The sequence below is a fragment of the Cnephaeus nilssonii genome (genome assembly GCF_951640355.1).
Source record: "Cnephaeus nilssonii genome assembly, chromosome: 24".
NCBI classification, from domain to species: Eukaryota; Metazoa; Chordata; class Mammalia; order Chiroptera; family Vespertilionidae; genus Cnephaeus; species Cnephaeus nilssonii.
In genome coordinates, this window is record NC_137095.1 from 6,199,726 (window position 1) to 6,217,244 (window position 17,519).

At 47.8% G+C, this 17,519-nt stretch overlaps 1 protein-coding gene across 2 annotated transcripts in view; it reads right to left on the reverse strand.

Moving 5' to 3' along the window:
• The window catches only part of CRTC3 (CREB regulated transcription coactivator 3), a 99,876-nt gene extending 87,149 nt beyond the window's left edge, over positions 1 to 12,727 (reverse strand). For both annotated transcript variants that reach the window (XR_013813145.1, XM_079764093.1), the window contains exons 1-2: positions 12,391 to 12,727; positions 2,609 to 2,707 (exon numbers count right to left, since the gene is read on the reverse strand). Coding sequence is in view for 1 of the 2 variants with exons in the window: in XM_079764093.1 (XP_079620219.1) it covers positions 2,609 to 2,707; positions 12,391 to 12,522 (231 nt within the window). In the remaining variant the exon portion in view is untranslated. The remainder of the gene's footprint in view (positions 1 to 2,608; positions 2,708 to 12,390) is intronic.
• Positions 12,728 to 17,519: the final 4,792 nt, after the last annotated feature.

Sequence of the window (17,519 nt, forward strand, 5' to 3'; positions counted from 1 at the left end):
ACGGGGGTGGGGGTGGGGGGTTGGGGAGGTGGGGGAGTCCCTCAGCCCGGCCTGCCTCCTCTCACAGTCGGGGAGCCCTCATGGGCAGGAGGCGACCCAGCGATCAGGGGAAGGCGATGCCCCCATCACACCTCTGCTGCTGCCACTGCCGACAGCGCAAGCCTCGGCCGGCCCTGGTTACCTGAGCCTCAGGCGGCCCTGGGCAGCTGGGCAGCAGCCATCCGAGGCTTGCCTGTGCCTTGGGCCGGCCCTGGGCAGCTGGGCAGCCATCATCCGAGACCTGCCTGCGCCTCAGGCTGGCCTTGGGCAGCTGGGGGCTGAGGGGACTGGGGGACTCTGGAGGCAGGCTACCTTTTGGTGCATGGGAGGACATTCAACCAACTGAGCCACGCTGGCCAGGGCCACCACCCTAATTATAATGAATACCATTAGTAACAGGACAAATGAAAGTCACTCACTTAATGAAATACAAGGACATCACTTCTGTACTATTCCTCCCAAAAATGCATAATCTGAATCTAATCACAAAAAACATCAGACAAACCCCAACTAAGGGATATTCTTCAAAAGTGGCAAGGCCACGAAGGTCAAAAATAAATTTTTTCATGTCAAAATAAAAGACTGAAAAACTGTTCCAGACTGAAGGCGACTACAGACAATAATTAAGTACATGAGATTTTGAACTAGACCCTTTTGCTACAGAGGACAGTAATGGGACATTTGATGAAACTTAAATGGGGTTTGAGGATCTGACGGTAACAATTATCGCTCCTCATTTCCTGATTTTAATGGCTCTATTTTGGTTTTATGTAGGCCAATGTCCTTGCTTGTAGGAAATACACAGGGAAATATTTTGGGGTGATACAGCATGAGGTCAGCAACTTATTATCAAAGTAGGAAAATTATTTGTATGGTACTTCCAACTTTTCTGTAAGTTTGTGATTGTTTCAGAGTAAAAAAATGTATTCAAGAAAGAATCCTGGGATAGTCAAGGCCTGTCACGTCATCCCATACCCCAATGCAACAGGAGAGGGACAGGACAATGAAATCTGTATTCCTCTAAAATTGACAATAAAGTGCCACAGATTTGGGACCTTAAAACATCTGCCCTTGACAATGCTTTATTTTCTGAAGCATGAAATCCAGCCCAGCACAGAGGTCTATGTTATTTGGATACAGAATGATCCAATAGGCCAACAGACAAGAGGTTCGATCTACAGAAGTAGACCGCTAGCAATGGCAGTACTAAAATGAGATGCCAATGTATATTAAAGTCAAGATTCCAGTGGAATAGGTAGAGATCTGTTCATACTGTACTTTTTATAATCACCGCTATTTTTCAGAGTTCCTTTTAGCCCTCTTAAACGGAAGTCTCCAATTTAAATAATACTTCTGCATTATGGCACATCATCAAACAAGTCAACCCAGTTTTCACAAGAAAAAAAGACTACTTTTAAAATGGAGAGACATCTAGCCCTGGCCGGTTTGACTCAGTGGATAGAATGTCTTTGGACTGAAGGGTCCCAGGTTCAATTTCGGTCAGGGGGACATGCCCTGGTTGAGGACTCGATCCCCAATAGGGGGCATGCAGGAGGCAGCCAATCAATGATTCTCTCTCATCATTGATGTTTCTGTCTCTCTCTCCCTCTCCCTTCCTCTCTGAAATCAACAAAAATATTAAAAAATAATAATAATAGCCCTAACCGGTGTGGCTCAGTGGATAGAGCATCGGCCTGCGGACTCAAGGGTCCCAGGTTCGATTCCGATCAAGGAAGGGCATGTACCTTGGTTGCGGGCACATACCCAGTAGGGGGTGTGCAGGAGGCAGCTGATCGATGTTTCTAACTCTCTATCCCTCTCCCTTCCTCTCTGTAAAAAATAAAATATATTTTTTTAAAATAATAATTAATTAATTAAAAAATAAAATACACACTAGATTTCAAAGACTTAACAGGAAAAATAAAAAATGTGAAATATTTCAGTAATGTTTTTATATTGATATGTTGAAACAATAATATTTTGAATATATTGAGTTAAATAATCTATATATGTAAAAGCCTAAGTGACTGTTCATATGACCGGCTGGTAGCTATGACATGCACTGACCACCAGGGGGCAGACGCTCAACGCAGGAACTGCCCCCTGGTGATCAGTGCACGCCCACAGCCAACCTCCCGTGGTCCCTCCCCACAGCCAGCCGGACCAATCAGCTCCAATCAGAACTAGGCGAGACTGCCCTGATTGGCCCTGATCGCAGGCCAGGCCGAGGGACCCCGCCCCTGCACTAATTCGTGCACCGGGCCTCTAGTTATTTAAATAATTTAAATAAATTTTAATCCACTTGTTTTTAATGTGGCTACTGAAAAAACTTAAATCACATATATGGCTCGAATTATATTTCCACTGAACAGTACTGCCTTAGGCCATTTGTGAAATCACACACTGTTATGCTGCAGGAACTAGGGAAGAGAATAAAGATGGACTTCCCAGAAAAACACTGAACTAGATCTAGGGCAGGTTTACCCTTCAAGATCTAATCTTTTTAAGGATAATCTCTGCCCATATTTTTACAGTCCACTCAGCCTGAGGAAGCAAATATCCGGGGTACCTGGAATTCCGACGCACTGCTCCGCAGCTGGCTGACGTTGGGTAAGGACCCGCCATGGTACTGTGTCAGGCGCAGTTGCTGAAGCTTCTGAAACTGAACCTGGAAACAAAGAGATTTCAAAAAAACTTTGAGACACACACAAAATAGAGAGAAAAAAACTCAACACCTTTGAGACCTGACAGCAAAGGTCTCAAGAAAGCACCCAAGTATGGTGTTTTGTAGAGAAAGGGTTCAAGAGTGGGAAGTCTTGGTTTCAATTTCTTCTCTACTTAAAACTGTCAGGTTTCCGGTGCTTTGTGGTTTTTTATTTGTCTATTTTTGTAAAGAATTTACTCATGTTCCACATGTCCTGTGTGCCATGACAGTGCTCTTGCAAGACATTTGAGTGTGTATGTGTAGGCAAGCAGGCACAATCTTTAACAGCGACAAGGAATTTCTTTCTTTTAAAAAATATATTTTTTTAATTTATTGGTTTCAGAGAGGAAGAGGGGGAGAGAGACAGAAACATCAATGATGAGAGAGAATCATAGATCGGCTGCCTCCTGCACGCCCCCTACTTGGGTTTGAGCCTGCAACCTGGGCATGTGCCCTTGGCCGGAATAGAACCTGGGACCCTTTAGTCCACAGGCCAACGCTCTATCCACTGAGCAAACCCGGCTAGGGCAGGGAATTTCGTGAAGAAAAACTAAGCCATTGTCTAGGAGTCTGCGACATTAGCTGCCCTCCCGTCTCCATGTTCTTCTCCAGTCATTCATTCACCTTTATGTGTAAAGACTGCATAGTTGTAATCATAACACAGGTACACTCTTAAGCCTTTTCTAGATTACATAATCATATTTCATGGCAACATAACACTTCTTCTGAATCATTTCCATAGGACACATTCCAAAGAGTGATTACTAAGTCTCTGGGTACGGGCCTTTTAATGGCTCTCAACACATACTGCCAAAATGTTTTCCCAAAAGGTATACCCATGGACATATGAGAGAACAGTCTCACCAAAAACCTCACCAACACTGGATAAGACCATGAACTGGGGTAAGAAGGGAGGCCGACTGAACAGGTACAAGATGGCATTCCAGTTTCAACATGCCTTTCTCCTGCCAGCTGTCCCTTGCTTCGTTTTTCAAAAGGCAATAAACTGGTTACAGTTCTTGTAAACCCCAAAGTGGTCCAATTTGGTTTTTAAGAGTTCTCTTTCTAAAATAATAAATGACCTCTGCGGTTATGTAACGCTTGGCACTTATGATTCACGTTGGGAGGAAAGGGTGGCTGGGAACCCCGAGGCAGGTTTTGACCCTTTCGTTACTCTCTCTGTCTAATTAAAAGCACTACCAGAGCAGAGTCTCCATTGCCCACTTCACCTCTAACCCTCGCCGCCACCTCCCAGGGAGGCTGCGTTTAGACCTGGAGACCCAGACTTAGGGAAGTTCAGAGGCTTGTGCAAGGTCTCTGGAGGTCTTGTGCAAGCCGAGCTATGGAGGTCTAACTAAAAACCCATATTCTTTCTTTTCTTCTTATAATATATTTTTATTGATTTCAGAGAGGAAGGGAGAGGGAGAGAGAGATAGAAACATCAATGATGAGAGAGAATCACCGACCAGCTGCCTCCCTCACACACCCCCATTGAGGACCGAGCCCGCAACCCAGGCATGTTCCCCTAACCGGAATCGAACCCGGGACCCTTCACTCTGCAGGCCGACGCTCTATCCAGTGAGCCAAACTAGCTAGGGCAACCCATATTCTCTCTTATTTCTGCCACATTCTTTTGCTTTTTTTTTTTTTTTTTTTTTTCATTTCTCTCAATGACCCTACTGCTTACAAGCTTAGAGAAAAGTGAAGTTCGGTTAACCAAAAGCATTGCTGAGCCCATAAAGCCCTCTGATTTTTTGTTTTTTCCATTTGTTATGAAAACTTTCAAATATATACAAAATAGACATAAGCATAATGAAACCCCATCGAGCCATCTTCCAGCTTCAACAACGTTCCCAACTTATGTCTAATCTTGATCCGTCTTTACCTCCTCCACTGCCCACAGCAGTCCACTGAGAGAAATCCCGGGAATCATATTCCATATTTCAACATCCTCTCCAAAAGATAAGAACTTGTATCTGTTTGGAAGTTTTAAACCCTTGGGCAGGCTTACTTTCTTTAAGTTCTGTTTGACCTACAGAATTTTATTTCTCAAACATACTTCCCTGGGAGACGGTTATGACCTATTAATCAAAACCCAGATCTGAGAGTCAAATGAGAGGAGGAGGTCATGGTGAGCTTTCCCATCCATCAGCTGAGTTATAAGAATAAAGTCTCAGCTTTTGATCTTAACATGCTCAAAGTTCTTACCAGAAGCATTTGACTGCTGTCCTTGAAATTCTCTAGACAGAATTCTCACCCTTCTTGACCTAGAGCCTTTGATTCCTTCTTCCATCAATCTGTCCATTTGTTCACTTACATACAAACTTTTTAAAAATACATATATTTTGCCTTAGCTGGTCTGGCTCAGTGGATAAAGTGTCGGCCTGCGGACTGAAGGGTCCCAGGTTCGATTCCAGTCAAGGGCACATGCCTGGGTTGCGGGTTTGATCCCCAATAAGGAGGAGTGCAGGAGGCAGCCAATCAATGATTCTCTCTCATCATTGATGTTTTTATCTCTTTCTTCCTCTCTGAAATAAAATATGTGTGTGTTTGTGTATTTATATATTTTTTTATTGATTTCAGAGAGGGAGAGAGAGAGAAAAACATCAATGATGAGAAAGAATCATGGATTGACTGCCTCCTGCACCCCCTCCCCCCCACTGGGAATGGAGCCCACAACCCGGGCCATGTGCCCTGACAGGTAATCGAACCGTGACCTCCTGATTCATAGGTCGACGCTCAATCACTGAGCCATGCCATGTGTCAGGTGCTGTGTCAGGCAGTGGCCTATGAATCTGACTAGGTACCAAAGTGCCTGCCTTCAGACAGTTCTCACAAAGGCTTCAACTCTTACCCCAAAGCCTGACACTTCAACCAAGCTAAGTTCTACATCTAGCTAGACCTCTGCCGCCTGCTGAGATGAAGACCCGCTCACAGTCTCCCTCATCTGCTCTCCCTCCCAAAGCGCCTCTTTCTAGGGCCTTCGGAGGCTGCTGCACCCCAGCGGAAAGAGCTCTGGACTTGGAATTAGGGGACCTGACCGTGTAACCTGGAACTACCACGCGGCTGGGCCAATTACTCTGCTGTCTAGTTCACAAAGACGCTGAAAGGATTAAAAGGAAGAAGAGGCATGACAGTGGTATGCAAAATGTAAAGCTCTGGGCAGCTTCCCAAAATATCATTATTGCTGATCTTCTCAACTACCCCTAAACCCTTGAGCAATTTTGGTATTTTTCTCTTTTGAGACGGAGAACCATTGAACCGGAAAGAACCTCAGAGACTGACTGTCTGTGACACTGTCCTGACAGCTCACCGATGATGCAAATGAGAACCAAAGAACGATCAGTGTGAAGCAGAGGTCACAGACTGGCAGGCCTAGAGAGTTCTGTTTGACCCACGTGACTTTGAACCACTCCAAGTTTAAATTTTAATTTTTGCCCGAGCCGGTGTGGCTCAGTGGATACAGCGTCGGCCTGTGGACTGAAGGGTCCTGAGTTCCATTCAGTTCAAGGGCACGTACCTCGGTTGCAGGCTCCTCCCTGGCCCGGGCCCTGGTCAGGGCGCGTGCAGAAAGCAACCAATCGATGTGTTTCTCTCACATCAATGTTTCTCTCTGTCTTTCCCTCTCTCTTCCACTCTCTCTAAAAAAATCAATGGAAAAATATCCTCAGGTGAGGATTTAAAACAAAATAATAATCATAATAATAATAATAATAATAAAATAAAATTTTAATTTTAAAAATTGGAAGACTGCATAAAAGTTTGGATTTCCAGCTTCTCCTCACTGAGACCAGACAATACTAAACCCATATTCTTGCACAGCAAAATGCATGGAGCCGAGAAGTGACCGCCCCCTTAGGCAGGACATAGGTTCTCCTATTTGACCGAGTCCTCATTGTACCTTATTATTCATCCACTGCAGCCTGAGATCAGCTACTATTTATTTATCATGCCATTCCGCTCCCTCCACTCATTTCCCTCACCGGCCTTACCCTGTAACTAGAGTCAGCAACCTTTAGACTGTAGTCACACTTCAGTGACATTTCCTTCATGGTCTGTATGAAATGAGATCCAACCCTCACTAACGCCTTTTTGAAAAAGTATCCTAATAGTCACCACAATCTCCAACAAAATCCCAGCAGGCCTTGCTACAGAAATTGACAAGGTAATTCTAAAACGGATGGATGTGTGAACAACTTAGAATAGCCTAAGCAATTTTTCAAAAGAGCATGGATGGAGAACTCGAGTTGTTTCATTTCAAGACTCACTATAAAGCTACAGTAATCTAGGCAGTGCGCTATTGTGAAAAAAAGAGATAGAGAGATCAACAGAACAGAAGAGAGTCCAAAAATAGACTCACACATATATGGCCAGTTGATTTTTGACAAAAGGTGTCATAGCAATTCAGTAAGGAAAGAAAGGTGTCTTCAACAAATGCTTCTAAAGTGGTTAATATATAGACATCCATTCAGTGTGACAGCCAGATTCAAACCCCAGCTCTACCACTTACCAGCCATGCAACCTTCCCTCTCAAGCCTTAACTTGCTCACCTGCAAAATAAAGAACATTCTAGAAACATACTCCATAGGGTCGTGAGGACTACATGAGATAAGGAATCTAAGGGGATCAGTACATTGCCTAGCAAAAAGATAATGTTCAATTCTTAGCCCAAACCTAGTCTTTGTAGTCTCCTCGGTCTATTTTTAAGCTAAAAATAATGTTTCTTACAAATAGTCAAGCCTAATTAATGCTCCAGGTTGACGTGCTGAGTTTATCCTGTGGTTTCTCAATACTACAAGTTGTCCTTCAAAGCTGAACTTCTTGAACAAGTTCCCAAGCCTGTCTCCATTTTTCTCCCATTCATTCCTCACTGCCTTACAACCTCCCTCCCGGCCAATGTAGTGGCTCTCACCAAGGTTACCAATGACCTCTACGTGACTAGTAGACCAAAGGACATGTCCTTATCATGTTAGATCAAGTCAGCAGCCCTGGGCTGGGCTTGTTGACATTCCCTCCTCTTAGCAGTCACCCTCCTTGCTTTTCTGTCTAGTGGCTCTTCAGTCTTCTTTGCTGGCGCCTCTTCCTCATCCTCCTCTCCCTCCCCTTTGAACTCGGGAGCTCCTTGGGCTTCTCCTAGGCCCTCTGTGCATCTCCCTCTAAAGCAGGGTTCATGAACTCAAATGCCTATAGGTGCCAAGCATGAAAGATAACTAAGCAAAGTGGGCTAGAATCCCTGTGAGGAACGCCATAGGGAGGGGTGGGGACTGTGGCAAAGTGAAGAACATATGCATGTCCTATCTAATAGTGGCAGCCACTATTCAGCTCCAGGTAACTGCTGCCTGAAGAAATGTAGGATGAGTGTTGTTAGATAAATCTCATTTTTCAAGAGGCCAAAGTCCATATATATTTTTTTGCATGCTGCTTCGTTTGTTTATTTAATTTTTATTGATTTCAAAGAGTAAGGGAGAGGGAGAGAGAGAAACACCAATGATGAGAGAGCATCACTGATCCGCTGCCTCCTACACGTCCCCCCACCAGGGACTGAGCCCAAAACCTAGGCATGTGCCCTGACCAGGAATTGAACCGAGACCTCCTGGTTTATAGGTAGACACTCAATCACTGAGCCACCTTGGCCAGGCCAGAGTCCATATTTTAATGTAAAATTTCAATATTCATTGTTGGCCCTAATTTTGGGGGGAAAAACACACACACATTTGGGCACCCCAACCAAATTAAAAACATGTCAGAGGGCCAAATTAGAATTTAGGACACCAATTTGAAAGATCTATCTTAGAAATTCTTCCCTGGCAGCTGAAGCTACAAAGATTTCCACGTTTATATCACCAGCCAGGACTTCCCTCCTGAGCTCCAGGACCACTTAGCTGGACCATCACTACGCACATGCCCCACAGGCACCTCAAACTCAGTCTCTCTCTCTCTCTCTTTTTTAAATATATTTGTATTGATTTCAGAGAGGGAGGGAGGGAGGGAGAAGGAAGGAGGGAGGGAGGGAGAGGGAGGGAGGGGGAGGGACGGAGGGAGAGGGAGGGGGGAGGGAGGGAGGGAGGGAGGGAGGGAGGGAGGGAGGGAGGGAGGGAGGGAGAGAGAGGAAGGGAGAGAAGCATCAATTATGAGAGAGAATCACTGATCGGCTGCCTCCTGCACGCCCCCCACCAGGGACTGAGCCCGCAACGCAGGCATGTGCCCTGACTGGGGATCGAACCTTGACCTTCTGGTTCATGGGTCAATGTTCAACCACCCAGCCTTGCTGGCCGGGCATCAAACTGAGGAGTCTGCTCCCACCTTGCTCCTGCCCAGTGCTCCCCCTCTCAATGGAGGAGACCCTGAAATGGCTCAAGTCTGAAAGCTGGGGCTCAACCGTGAGTCCTCCCCCTCCCTCATCCCCCTCGTAAACTCACTAAGGGTGTCCTTTCAACCTCCTAAGTACCAATCTGTTCACCGCTCTGCCTCCCTGTTGCTACCACACCTCCCAGAAGAGTATTACAACCTCCAGTTTCTCTGCCACCTGCTCCTCAGTTCTATCCACCATTCTGGAGCTGGAGGCATTCTTTGAAAATGCAAAGCTCCCCTGGTTCAACCCCTTCAATGACTCTCCATTGTCCTTAGGATCAAGTCCCCAATCCTGTCTCTGGTTGTATCACAGCTATAAGCAAAGAACATTACATACAGGTTTATGTTTGAACATTTTTGAGTGACATCATCAAACTCATTTAAGTGAACACTGAGGATCTGTGAAAAATTTTGCCTTTAAAAAAAGTCTGGCCCTGGCCTAACCGGTTTGGCTCAGTGGATGAAGCGTCGGCCTGCGGACTCAAGGGTCCCGGGTTCGATTCCGGTCAGGGGCATGTATCTTGGTTGCGGGCACATCCCCAGTAGGAGGTGTGCAGGAGGCAGCTGATCGATGTTTCTCTCTCATCGATGTTTCTAACTCTCCATCCCTCTCCCTTCCTCTCTGTAAAAAAATCGATAAAATATGTTTTTCAAAAAGTCTGGCCCTAGATGGTTTGGCTCAGTGGATAGAGTTTCGGCCTACGGACTGAAGGGTCCCAGGTTCAATTCCGGTCAAGGGCACATGCCTGGGTTGCGGGCTCGATTCCCAGTGTGAGGTGTGCAGGAGGCAGCCGATCAATGATTCTCTCTCACATTGATGTTTCTGTCTTACTCTCCCTCTCCCTTCCTCTCTGAAGTCAATAAAAATATCTATATAATAAAAACCTAAGTGACCATTAAGGCGGATCCAGCAGAACAACCGGTCACTATGATGCTCAATGACCACCAGGGGGCAGACACTCAATGCAAGAGCTGCCCCCTGGTGGTCAGTGCACTCCCACAGGGGGAACGCTGCTCAGCCAGAAGCCGGGCTCAGGGCTGGCGAGCGCAGTGGTGGTGGCGGGAACCTCTCCCACCTCCGCGGCAACGCTAAGGAGCAGCAAGCAAGCGGGTGGTAAGAAGCAAGGGTTCCCAGACTGCAAGAGGGCACAAGCTGGGCTGAGGGACCACCCCCCTACAGTGTACGAATTTTGTGCACCAGGCCTCTAGTATTAAAAAAAAATAAAAAGTCTGTATCTTACTAATAGTTTCAGGGATGTTTTAAAGGGGAGTCGTGTATTGGGTGAGAAACTGGATAAACTCCAGGTACACAGTCATAGAGAATGCATGTACCTGTACATACATAATTTATGTACCTAAACAACACAAAAGGACACAGACCCCAGCATTAAATCCCGCAACTTCTACCCATTCTCCTCAATGTGCTCTGAGCTTGTCATGTCATGCTCATCCCTGAATCCAACCAAGGTCACATGTAAATGCCTGTGGACACCAGGCAGGTAATAAAAGAATGGAGTCAGGGCATGAGAAAAAAATTTCTTGAAATCCTCAGCCTGCTTTTATCCATATATTTCTGAGTGTGATAGAAATCTAAATATAAGAATATTTTTCCCCTAACTTCACTAAAAGGAAGCACTATAAAAAATATGATAAATGACACCCGACCGGTGTGGTTCAGCGGTTGAGCGTGGACCATTAAACCAAGAGGTCACCGGTTCGATTCCTGGTCAGGGCACATGCCCAGGTTGCAGGCGATTCCCAGTGTGGGGTGTGCAGGAGGCAGCCGATCAATGATTCTCTCTCATCATTGATGCTTCTATCTCTTTCTCCCTCTCCCTTCCTCTCTCTCTCTAAAATCAATAAAAATGTTTTTAATGATAACTGGCAAGTGACACCTAGCCTCAGTGGGGGATCACAACAGTGAGTGGTGTGAACTGTGGCCAATTAAGAGAACTCACGCTCCATTTGAGGGGGACAGCCACCCAGCTCCAGCCACTAGCTGTCATATGGGAATTCAGGATGAATGCCTGACAATTTTAAACGTATATATAATACTATATCAAATATGTATCTTTACTTAAAAGAAATACTTTATATATAGAAATACATAAATATTCTATACAGAAATGCACAAGTCAATTTTCTGTGAAAAACGTTGGTTTTCTGCGAAGATCTCCCAATTAAAAAAATTCTGGCAACAGATTCAAGAAAATTTTCCCCAAACACTGTGCTGATCAAAAAATAAGGCGTCTAGCAGAAACCGGTTTGGCTCAGTGGATAGAGCGACGGCCTGCGGACTGAAGGGTCCCAGGTTCGATTCTGGTCAAGGGCATGTACCTTGGTTGCGGGCACATCCCCAGTAGGAGGTGTGCAGGAGGCAGCTGATGGATGTTTCTCTCTCATCGATGTTTCTAACTCTCTATCCCTCTCCCTTCCTCTCTGTAAAAAATCAATAAAATATATTTAAAAAATAAAAAATAAGGCGTCTGCAGCTCAGTGAGCTGGACCACCGGTTTGCAACTCTGCACTCAGCCCGCCTGCAAGCCGCCTCCCCGCCCCAGCATCTGTACCCTCCTCCTCCATCCCCTCGAGGGTCCGAGGGTCCCTCAAGGTCAGCACCAGGTCCATCCCCCCCCCGCCCCGCCCCCAGGCCTGAGCCGCCTCCTCCGCAGTCCCGCGCGCGCCCTGCGGGCAGCCCGGCTCTCCATCCTCCCCGGCCTCCCTCCGCAGTTGCTCAATCCCGCCGGGTGTCTTCCCGCTCGGGCCTCGCTCACTCCTCCGGGACCCCCCTCGGTCCGCAGCCACGCTGTGCACCTTGCCCGCCCTCGTGAAGCACCCGGGATGAACCCACTGGGCCGGCCCACAAGGCACCTCCGAGGAGTGCAAGTGGGAAGGCGGTCCCCAGACCCCAGGAGCCCGGCCGGGGGGACTCTCGGGCCCGCGCCCCGACGCCCCGGAGGGCTCGCCGGTGGCGGCCGCTCGCTCGGAGCGGCGAGGAGCCGCACTGCGCGCCGCCGGGCAGTTGGCATTTCCTCCCGGGCTCCGGCTCACCCTCCCCTGCAGGCCGCCCGCCTCGCCCGCGCGGTCCCGGCCCATCTCCCCGCAAGCCCGGCCCCGCGACCTCCCACCTCCACGGCGCGCGGTGTCGGCAAGCGGGGAAGTGCCGAGGCCGCGGCCGCCGGCCCCGCTCCCGGGCGCCGCCCCGGCCCGACGCCGCTGCCGCCTCAGGCCCGCCGCCTCTTACCCGCCGCCTCAGGCCCGCAACCGCCCCCGCCCGCACCGGCCCGGGCCCTCACCCGCGACAGGGTGAGGTCGGTCATGAGCTGCTCGAAGGCCCGCGTCTCCTCGGCCTGGCGCTGCGTGTGCAGCGCGATCTTCTCACTGAACTTCCGCGGGTTGGCGCTGCCCGAGCCCGGCGAAGAGGCCATAGCGCGGCCCGGCGCTGGCGGAGGCGAGACGGCGGGCGCGGGGCCTGCGGCTCGGCCCACCCGTCGGTCCGCGCGTCCGTCCGCAGGCCGTCCAAGCCGCCGCCGCCGCCCGAGGGCCTTCCTCCGGCGCGACCCCGCTGAGGAGCCGCCGCGGCCCCAGAGCCAGCGAGCGGCCGGGAGCGCGCGAGGTCTGCCCCTGCGCGCTGGCCCCGCCCAGGCCCCGCCCACGCCGCCAGGCCCCGCCCCGTGTCTCCCGCTAGGCCCCGCCCCACGCTGCCAGGCCCCGCCCCGTGTCTCCCGCTAGGCCCCGCCCCTAGGCGCCAGGCAACGCCCACCGGCCCTGAGCGGAACCCAGGCTTCTCCAGGCTCCGCACCGCGCTGCGCGTGGACCCCGAGGACACCCCCCATCAGCCAAGCCAACGGACCCCGTGTGTGCGGGAGAAGCTAGCCTCCTGTTTCACCGGAAACGCTGCCATTTGGGGACAGCCTGGCTTCTGTATTTACGTTACAATTTTAGAACACTTGTAACACCCTTCTCCCCAAAAGTAGGATGGTTTACTTCCTGGCGTGACTGTAGCTGGAGCAATTCTCTCCTTTAGGTCCCACACTGCGGCCCTCTGGCTCCCAGCTCGCTCCCTCCTGCGATTCGTGTCGCTGACCGTCTGCTCAGGCCCACCCAAGTCAAAGTTGCTTCATCCGGATCTTTTTTAAAAACCATCTCCTGGTTTGCACGGACTTGCGACACCATCTCCCGCCCTGGTGCAAACCTCTTCCCTCCTCAGCGCAGGCTCCTTTCTCTGGTTCTTTCCGAGTCTCCCTGTGGCCTCTGCAAACACTGGCTTCCAGCTGACTGTCATCCTCACCTTGGAGAACCCGCCTGTCGGCCTCCAGAATTTTTAAGTATTTCAGAAGCTGCTCAGTGTAGATGCTGATGTGCATAATGCTGATGTCTTGGGCAGCTCTGAGAGTGTGTCTGTTTTACACATGGGGAAATAGCAGAGGCATGCCGACCGAGTGCAGAAAATATGCACAACCCACGCCCTCCACCATCAAGATGAAACCTATCAAAACATTTTGCTTCACTTACTTGGTATTTGGTAAAGACATACAAAATTAGAACAACTAACGCCCCACCCTTCATCACTCTCCGTCCTCCCTAGAGATAGTCACTGTGCTCAAGTTAGTGCATTTCAGTCCATTTCTCTTCATGTGTTTGTACTTTTCGTACATCTGATGGCTGGGCCTACCCACTGCGTATGGAATGCCAATTTTTGTTGTTAAATCTTACAAAAATGACGTGCTGAATAACCTATTGCAGCTTTTTAAATTTTTTTTTATTGATTTCAGAGAGGAAGGGAGAGAGAGATAGACGCATCAATGATGACAGAGAATCCTTGATCAGCTGCCTCCTGCACGCCCCCTACTGGGGATGGAGCCCACAACCCAGGCATGTGCCCTGACCAGGAATCCAACCTTGACCTCCTGGTTCATAGGTCAACACTCAACCTCTGAGCCACACCTGAGGGGCCAGCTTTTTTCATTTTCTTTCTTTCTTTTTTTTTTTTTTCTTTCTTTTTTTTTTTGAGATTCATCTGTTTTAACTACTGTGCAGTAATTCATTATGTTTTTCATGTGTCTCATATACAGCACCTAGCTGGATTTTTTTAGACTTTTTAATGTGACAACATATCTCTATTAGCTGGAGTTTAGTTTTTAAAAATTGTAATTGATTTCTTCTGTTTCATTTTGTTCTGTTTATCGTGTTTTTAATATTTTATTTTCTGATTTCCTGTTATATTGTCTGGGTTCATTTTTAGAGAACAAAATTCATCATTGATGTTTCTCTCTCTCTCTCCCTCTCCCTCTCCCTTCCTCTCTGAAATCAATAAATATATTTTTAAAATTCCACATATGAGTGAAATCATATGGTACTTGTCTTTCTCTGACTGGCCATCTACACTGTCACAAAGGATAAACTTTTCTTCTTTTTATTATTTTTTTTAATATATTTTATTGGTTTTTTTACAGAGAGGAAGAGAGAGGGACAGAGAGCCAGAAACATCGATGAGAGAGAAACATCGATCAGCTGCCTCCTGCACACTCCCTACTGGGGATGTGCCTGCAACCAAGGCACATGCCCTTGACCGGAATCGAACCCGGGACCCTTGAGTCCGCAGGCCAACGCTCTATCCACTGAGCCAAACCAGTTTCAGCAAACTTTTCTTCTTTTATTCCATTATGTAAATGTTCCAACAGTTTTTTTAGCCACTCATCTACTGATGGACGCTTGGGCTGTTTCCAGATCTTGGCTTTGTGTCCTTTTAACATGTCTCCATCCACATTTTATTTTATTTTTTTAAATATTTTTATTGATTTTAGAGAGGAAGAGAGAGGGAGAGAGAGAGATAGAAACATCAATGATAAGAGAGAATCATTGATCGGCTGCTTCCTGCACGCCCCCTACTGGGGATCAAGCCTACAACCCAGGTACATGCCCTTGGCTGGAATCTAACCTGGGACCCTTTAGTCCACAGGCCAACGCTCTATCCACTGAGCCAAACCAGCCAGGGCTCCATCCACTTTTTATATATTTTCTTTTCTTTCTGGGCACAAGATGATCTGGGCTCATCACACACTTTTCTACCCAGCTCCAGAATCAGCCAGTTCTCCAAGCAATCTTTGTTTTTTAGTGGGAAGGAATGTTTGAGCACTGGTTCTCTTTATTTGTTATTTAAACTTTTATGTATTGATTTTGAGAGAGAGAGGGGGGGAGGAGAGAGAAACATTGACCTGCTGTGCCATCGATGTATTGAAGCGTGCATTGGTTGATTCTTGCATGTGCCCTGACCAGGGATGGAACCTGCTATTTTGGCGATTTAGGACAACACTCCAAACAACTGAGCTACCTGGCCAGGTTCTCTTTATTTTTGGAAGCTGGTTCTCTCAGAGTGGGCTGTTCATGAGAGGCGTTACCCTTGAATTCATATCTCATCATCTTTTCTATGTTCCTTTTCAACACCGACCTCCAGATCTCTGTGCCTCTGTACCTACAAGAATTGGGAATGTGTTTCCCCCGAGACAAAGGCCAGGGGCTCTGAGCAAGTACAATTTTTATCAAGTGCGCTGTCTTACATATTCATAAGAAGATTATTTCCTACAACTAGAGGCTAAATAGAGAATGTCTGCAATTTGGGGGGTGGGGAAGGGTTTTCTAAGTCATACTAACTAGTTATTAAAAGTTTGAAGTCAGCCCTAACTGGTTTGGCTCAGTGGACAGAGCGTCGGCCTGCGGACTCAAGGGTCCCAGGTTCGATTCCGGTCAGGGGCATGTACCTTGGTTGCGGGCACATCCCCAGAAGGAGGTGTGCAGGAGGCAGCTGATCGATGTTTCTTTCTCCTCGATGTTTCTAAAACTCTATCCCTCTCCCTTCCTCTCTGTAAAAAAATCAATAAAATATATTTTTAAAATAATTTTTAAAAAAAAGTTTGAAGTCAGGATCTAGTCTAGCCTCTTTCTCCAGCATTTTGGAGTGTGTTTCATGGAACATGAGCTTCACAAACGCTAACAGGAGCTTCCTGCAAAGGGGGTTGGGATTTCAGTCATACATTTGGGGAAAGACAGGGAACACAGAGTCCAGCAGATTTCTCCACTGTGGGACTTTGCGAAGCTTTTTTTTTTTTTAATCCTCACCTGAGGATATTTTTCCATTGATTTTTAGAGAGAGTGGAAGAGAGGGAAAGACAGATAGAAATATCGATGTGAGAGAAACACATCGATTGGTTGCCTCCTGCACGAGCCCTGACCAGGGCCTGGACTAGAGAGGAGCCCGCAACCCGGGCATGTGCCCTTGATTGGAATCAAACACGGGACCTCTCAGTCTGCAGGCCTACGCTCTATCCACTGAGCCAAACCAGCTAGGGCTTAGCAAAGCGTTTTAACATGCTAATGTGTGTCGAGACTCAAAAATAGAATGGTGGCATACAGCACTTCCCAAACGTTCTGGTCACAGAATCCTTCCAAGGAGCGTTTGCTGGCCGGGTGTTCCAATGAGATCCACAGTTCCCCCAACACCCAGTAAATCAACCTTACTTCCCAGTAATATCTCCGGCATCCACCACCCTCCCTTTCCATCCTAACAGCCACTCTCCCATTCAGGTCACCAAACTCTCACTAGTTGAGACCTTAATTGGTCTCCCTGTGAGGCAGGGTCTCAGCAGGAAGCAGATGGTAATGTGAGGAAAGCTTAATAAGGAGACCGGGCAGGGCTTGGGAGAGAATGCAGTACCCCTGGGGTTCGGTAGAGCAGGGATCGCTAGGAGGCAGAGCCTGGAGGGACTGCTTACTGGCACAGGGGAGGGTGGCTGGTTGGGGAGAGATTCCCAATTCAGTGACTTGGAGGAATAAATCCTACCTCACCTCCTTGACCAAACCAACCAGAAGCTGGAGGGACACAGTGGTACAGCCCAGGTGGCCATCTTCCCAGGGCACAGAGGGGACCTGGAGGGACGAATAGAAGATATCTAGCACAACCTGTCTTTTTTTTTTTTTTTTAATCCTCACCTGAGAATATTTTCCCATTGATTTCTAGAGAGAGTGGAAGAGAGAGGGAAAGACAGAGGGAAACATCAATGTGAGAGAAACACATCGATTGGTTGCCTCCTGCACACGCCCTGATCAGGGCCTGGGCTGGGGAGGAGCTTGCAACCGAGGTACGTGCCCTTGACCGGAATCGAACCTGGGACCCTTCAGTCCACAGGCCAACACTCTATCCACTGAGCCAAACAGGCTAGGGCTACTTAAGTATTAATGGTTGAAATACTATATCTGGGATTTGTCAAAATAACCCACGGTGTGTGTGGGGTGGTAGAGAGAAAGTTCAGCATGTGTCCATATCTGTTGAGACAGGGTAGTGAACACACAGGAGTTACTTGTACTATTAACTATATGTTAGAAGTGCTTCATAATAAAAAATAAATATTGTAGAGCAAAAGGAGCA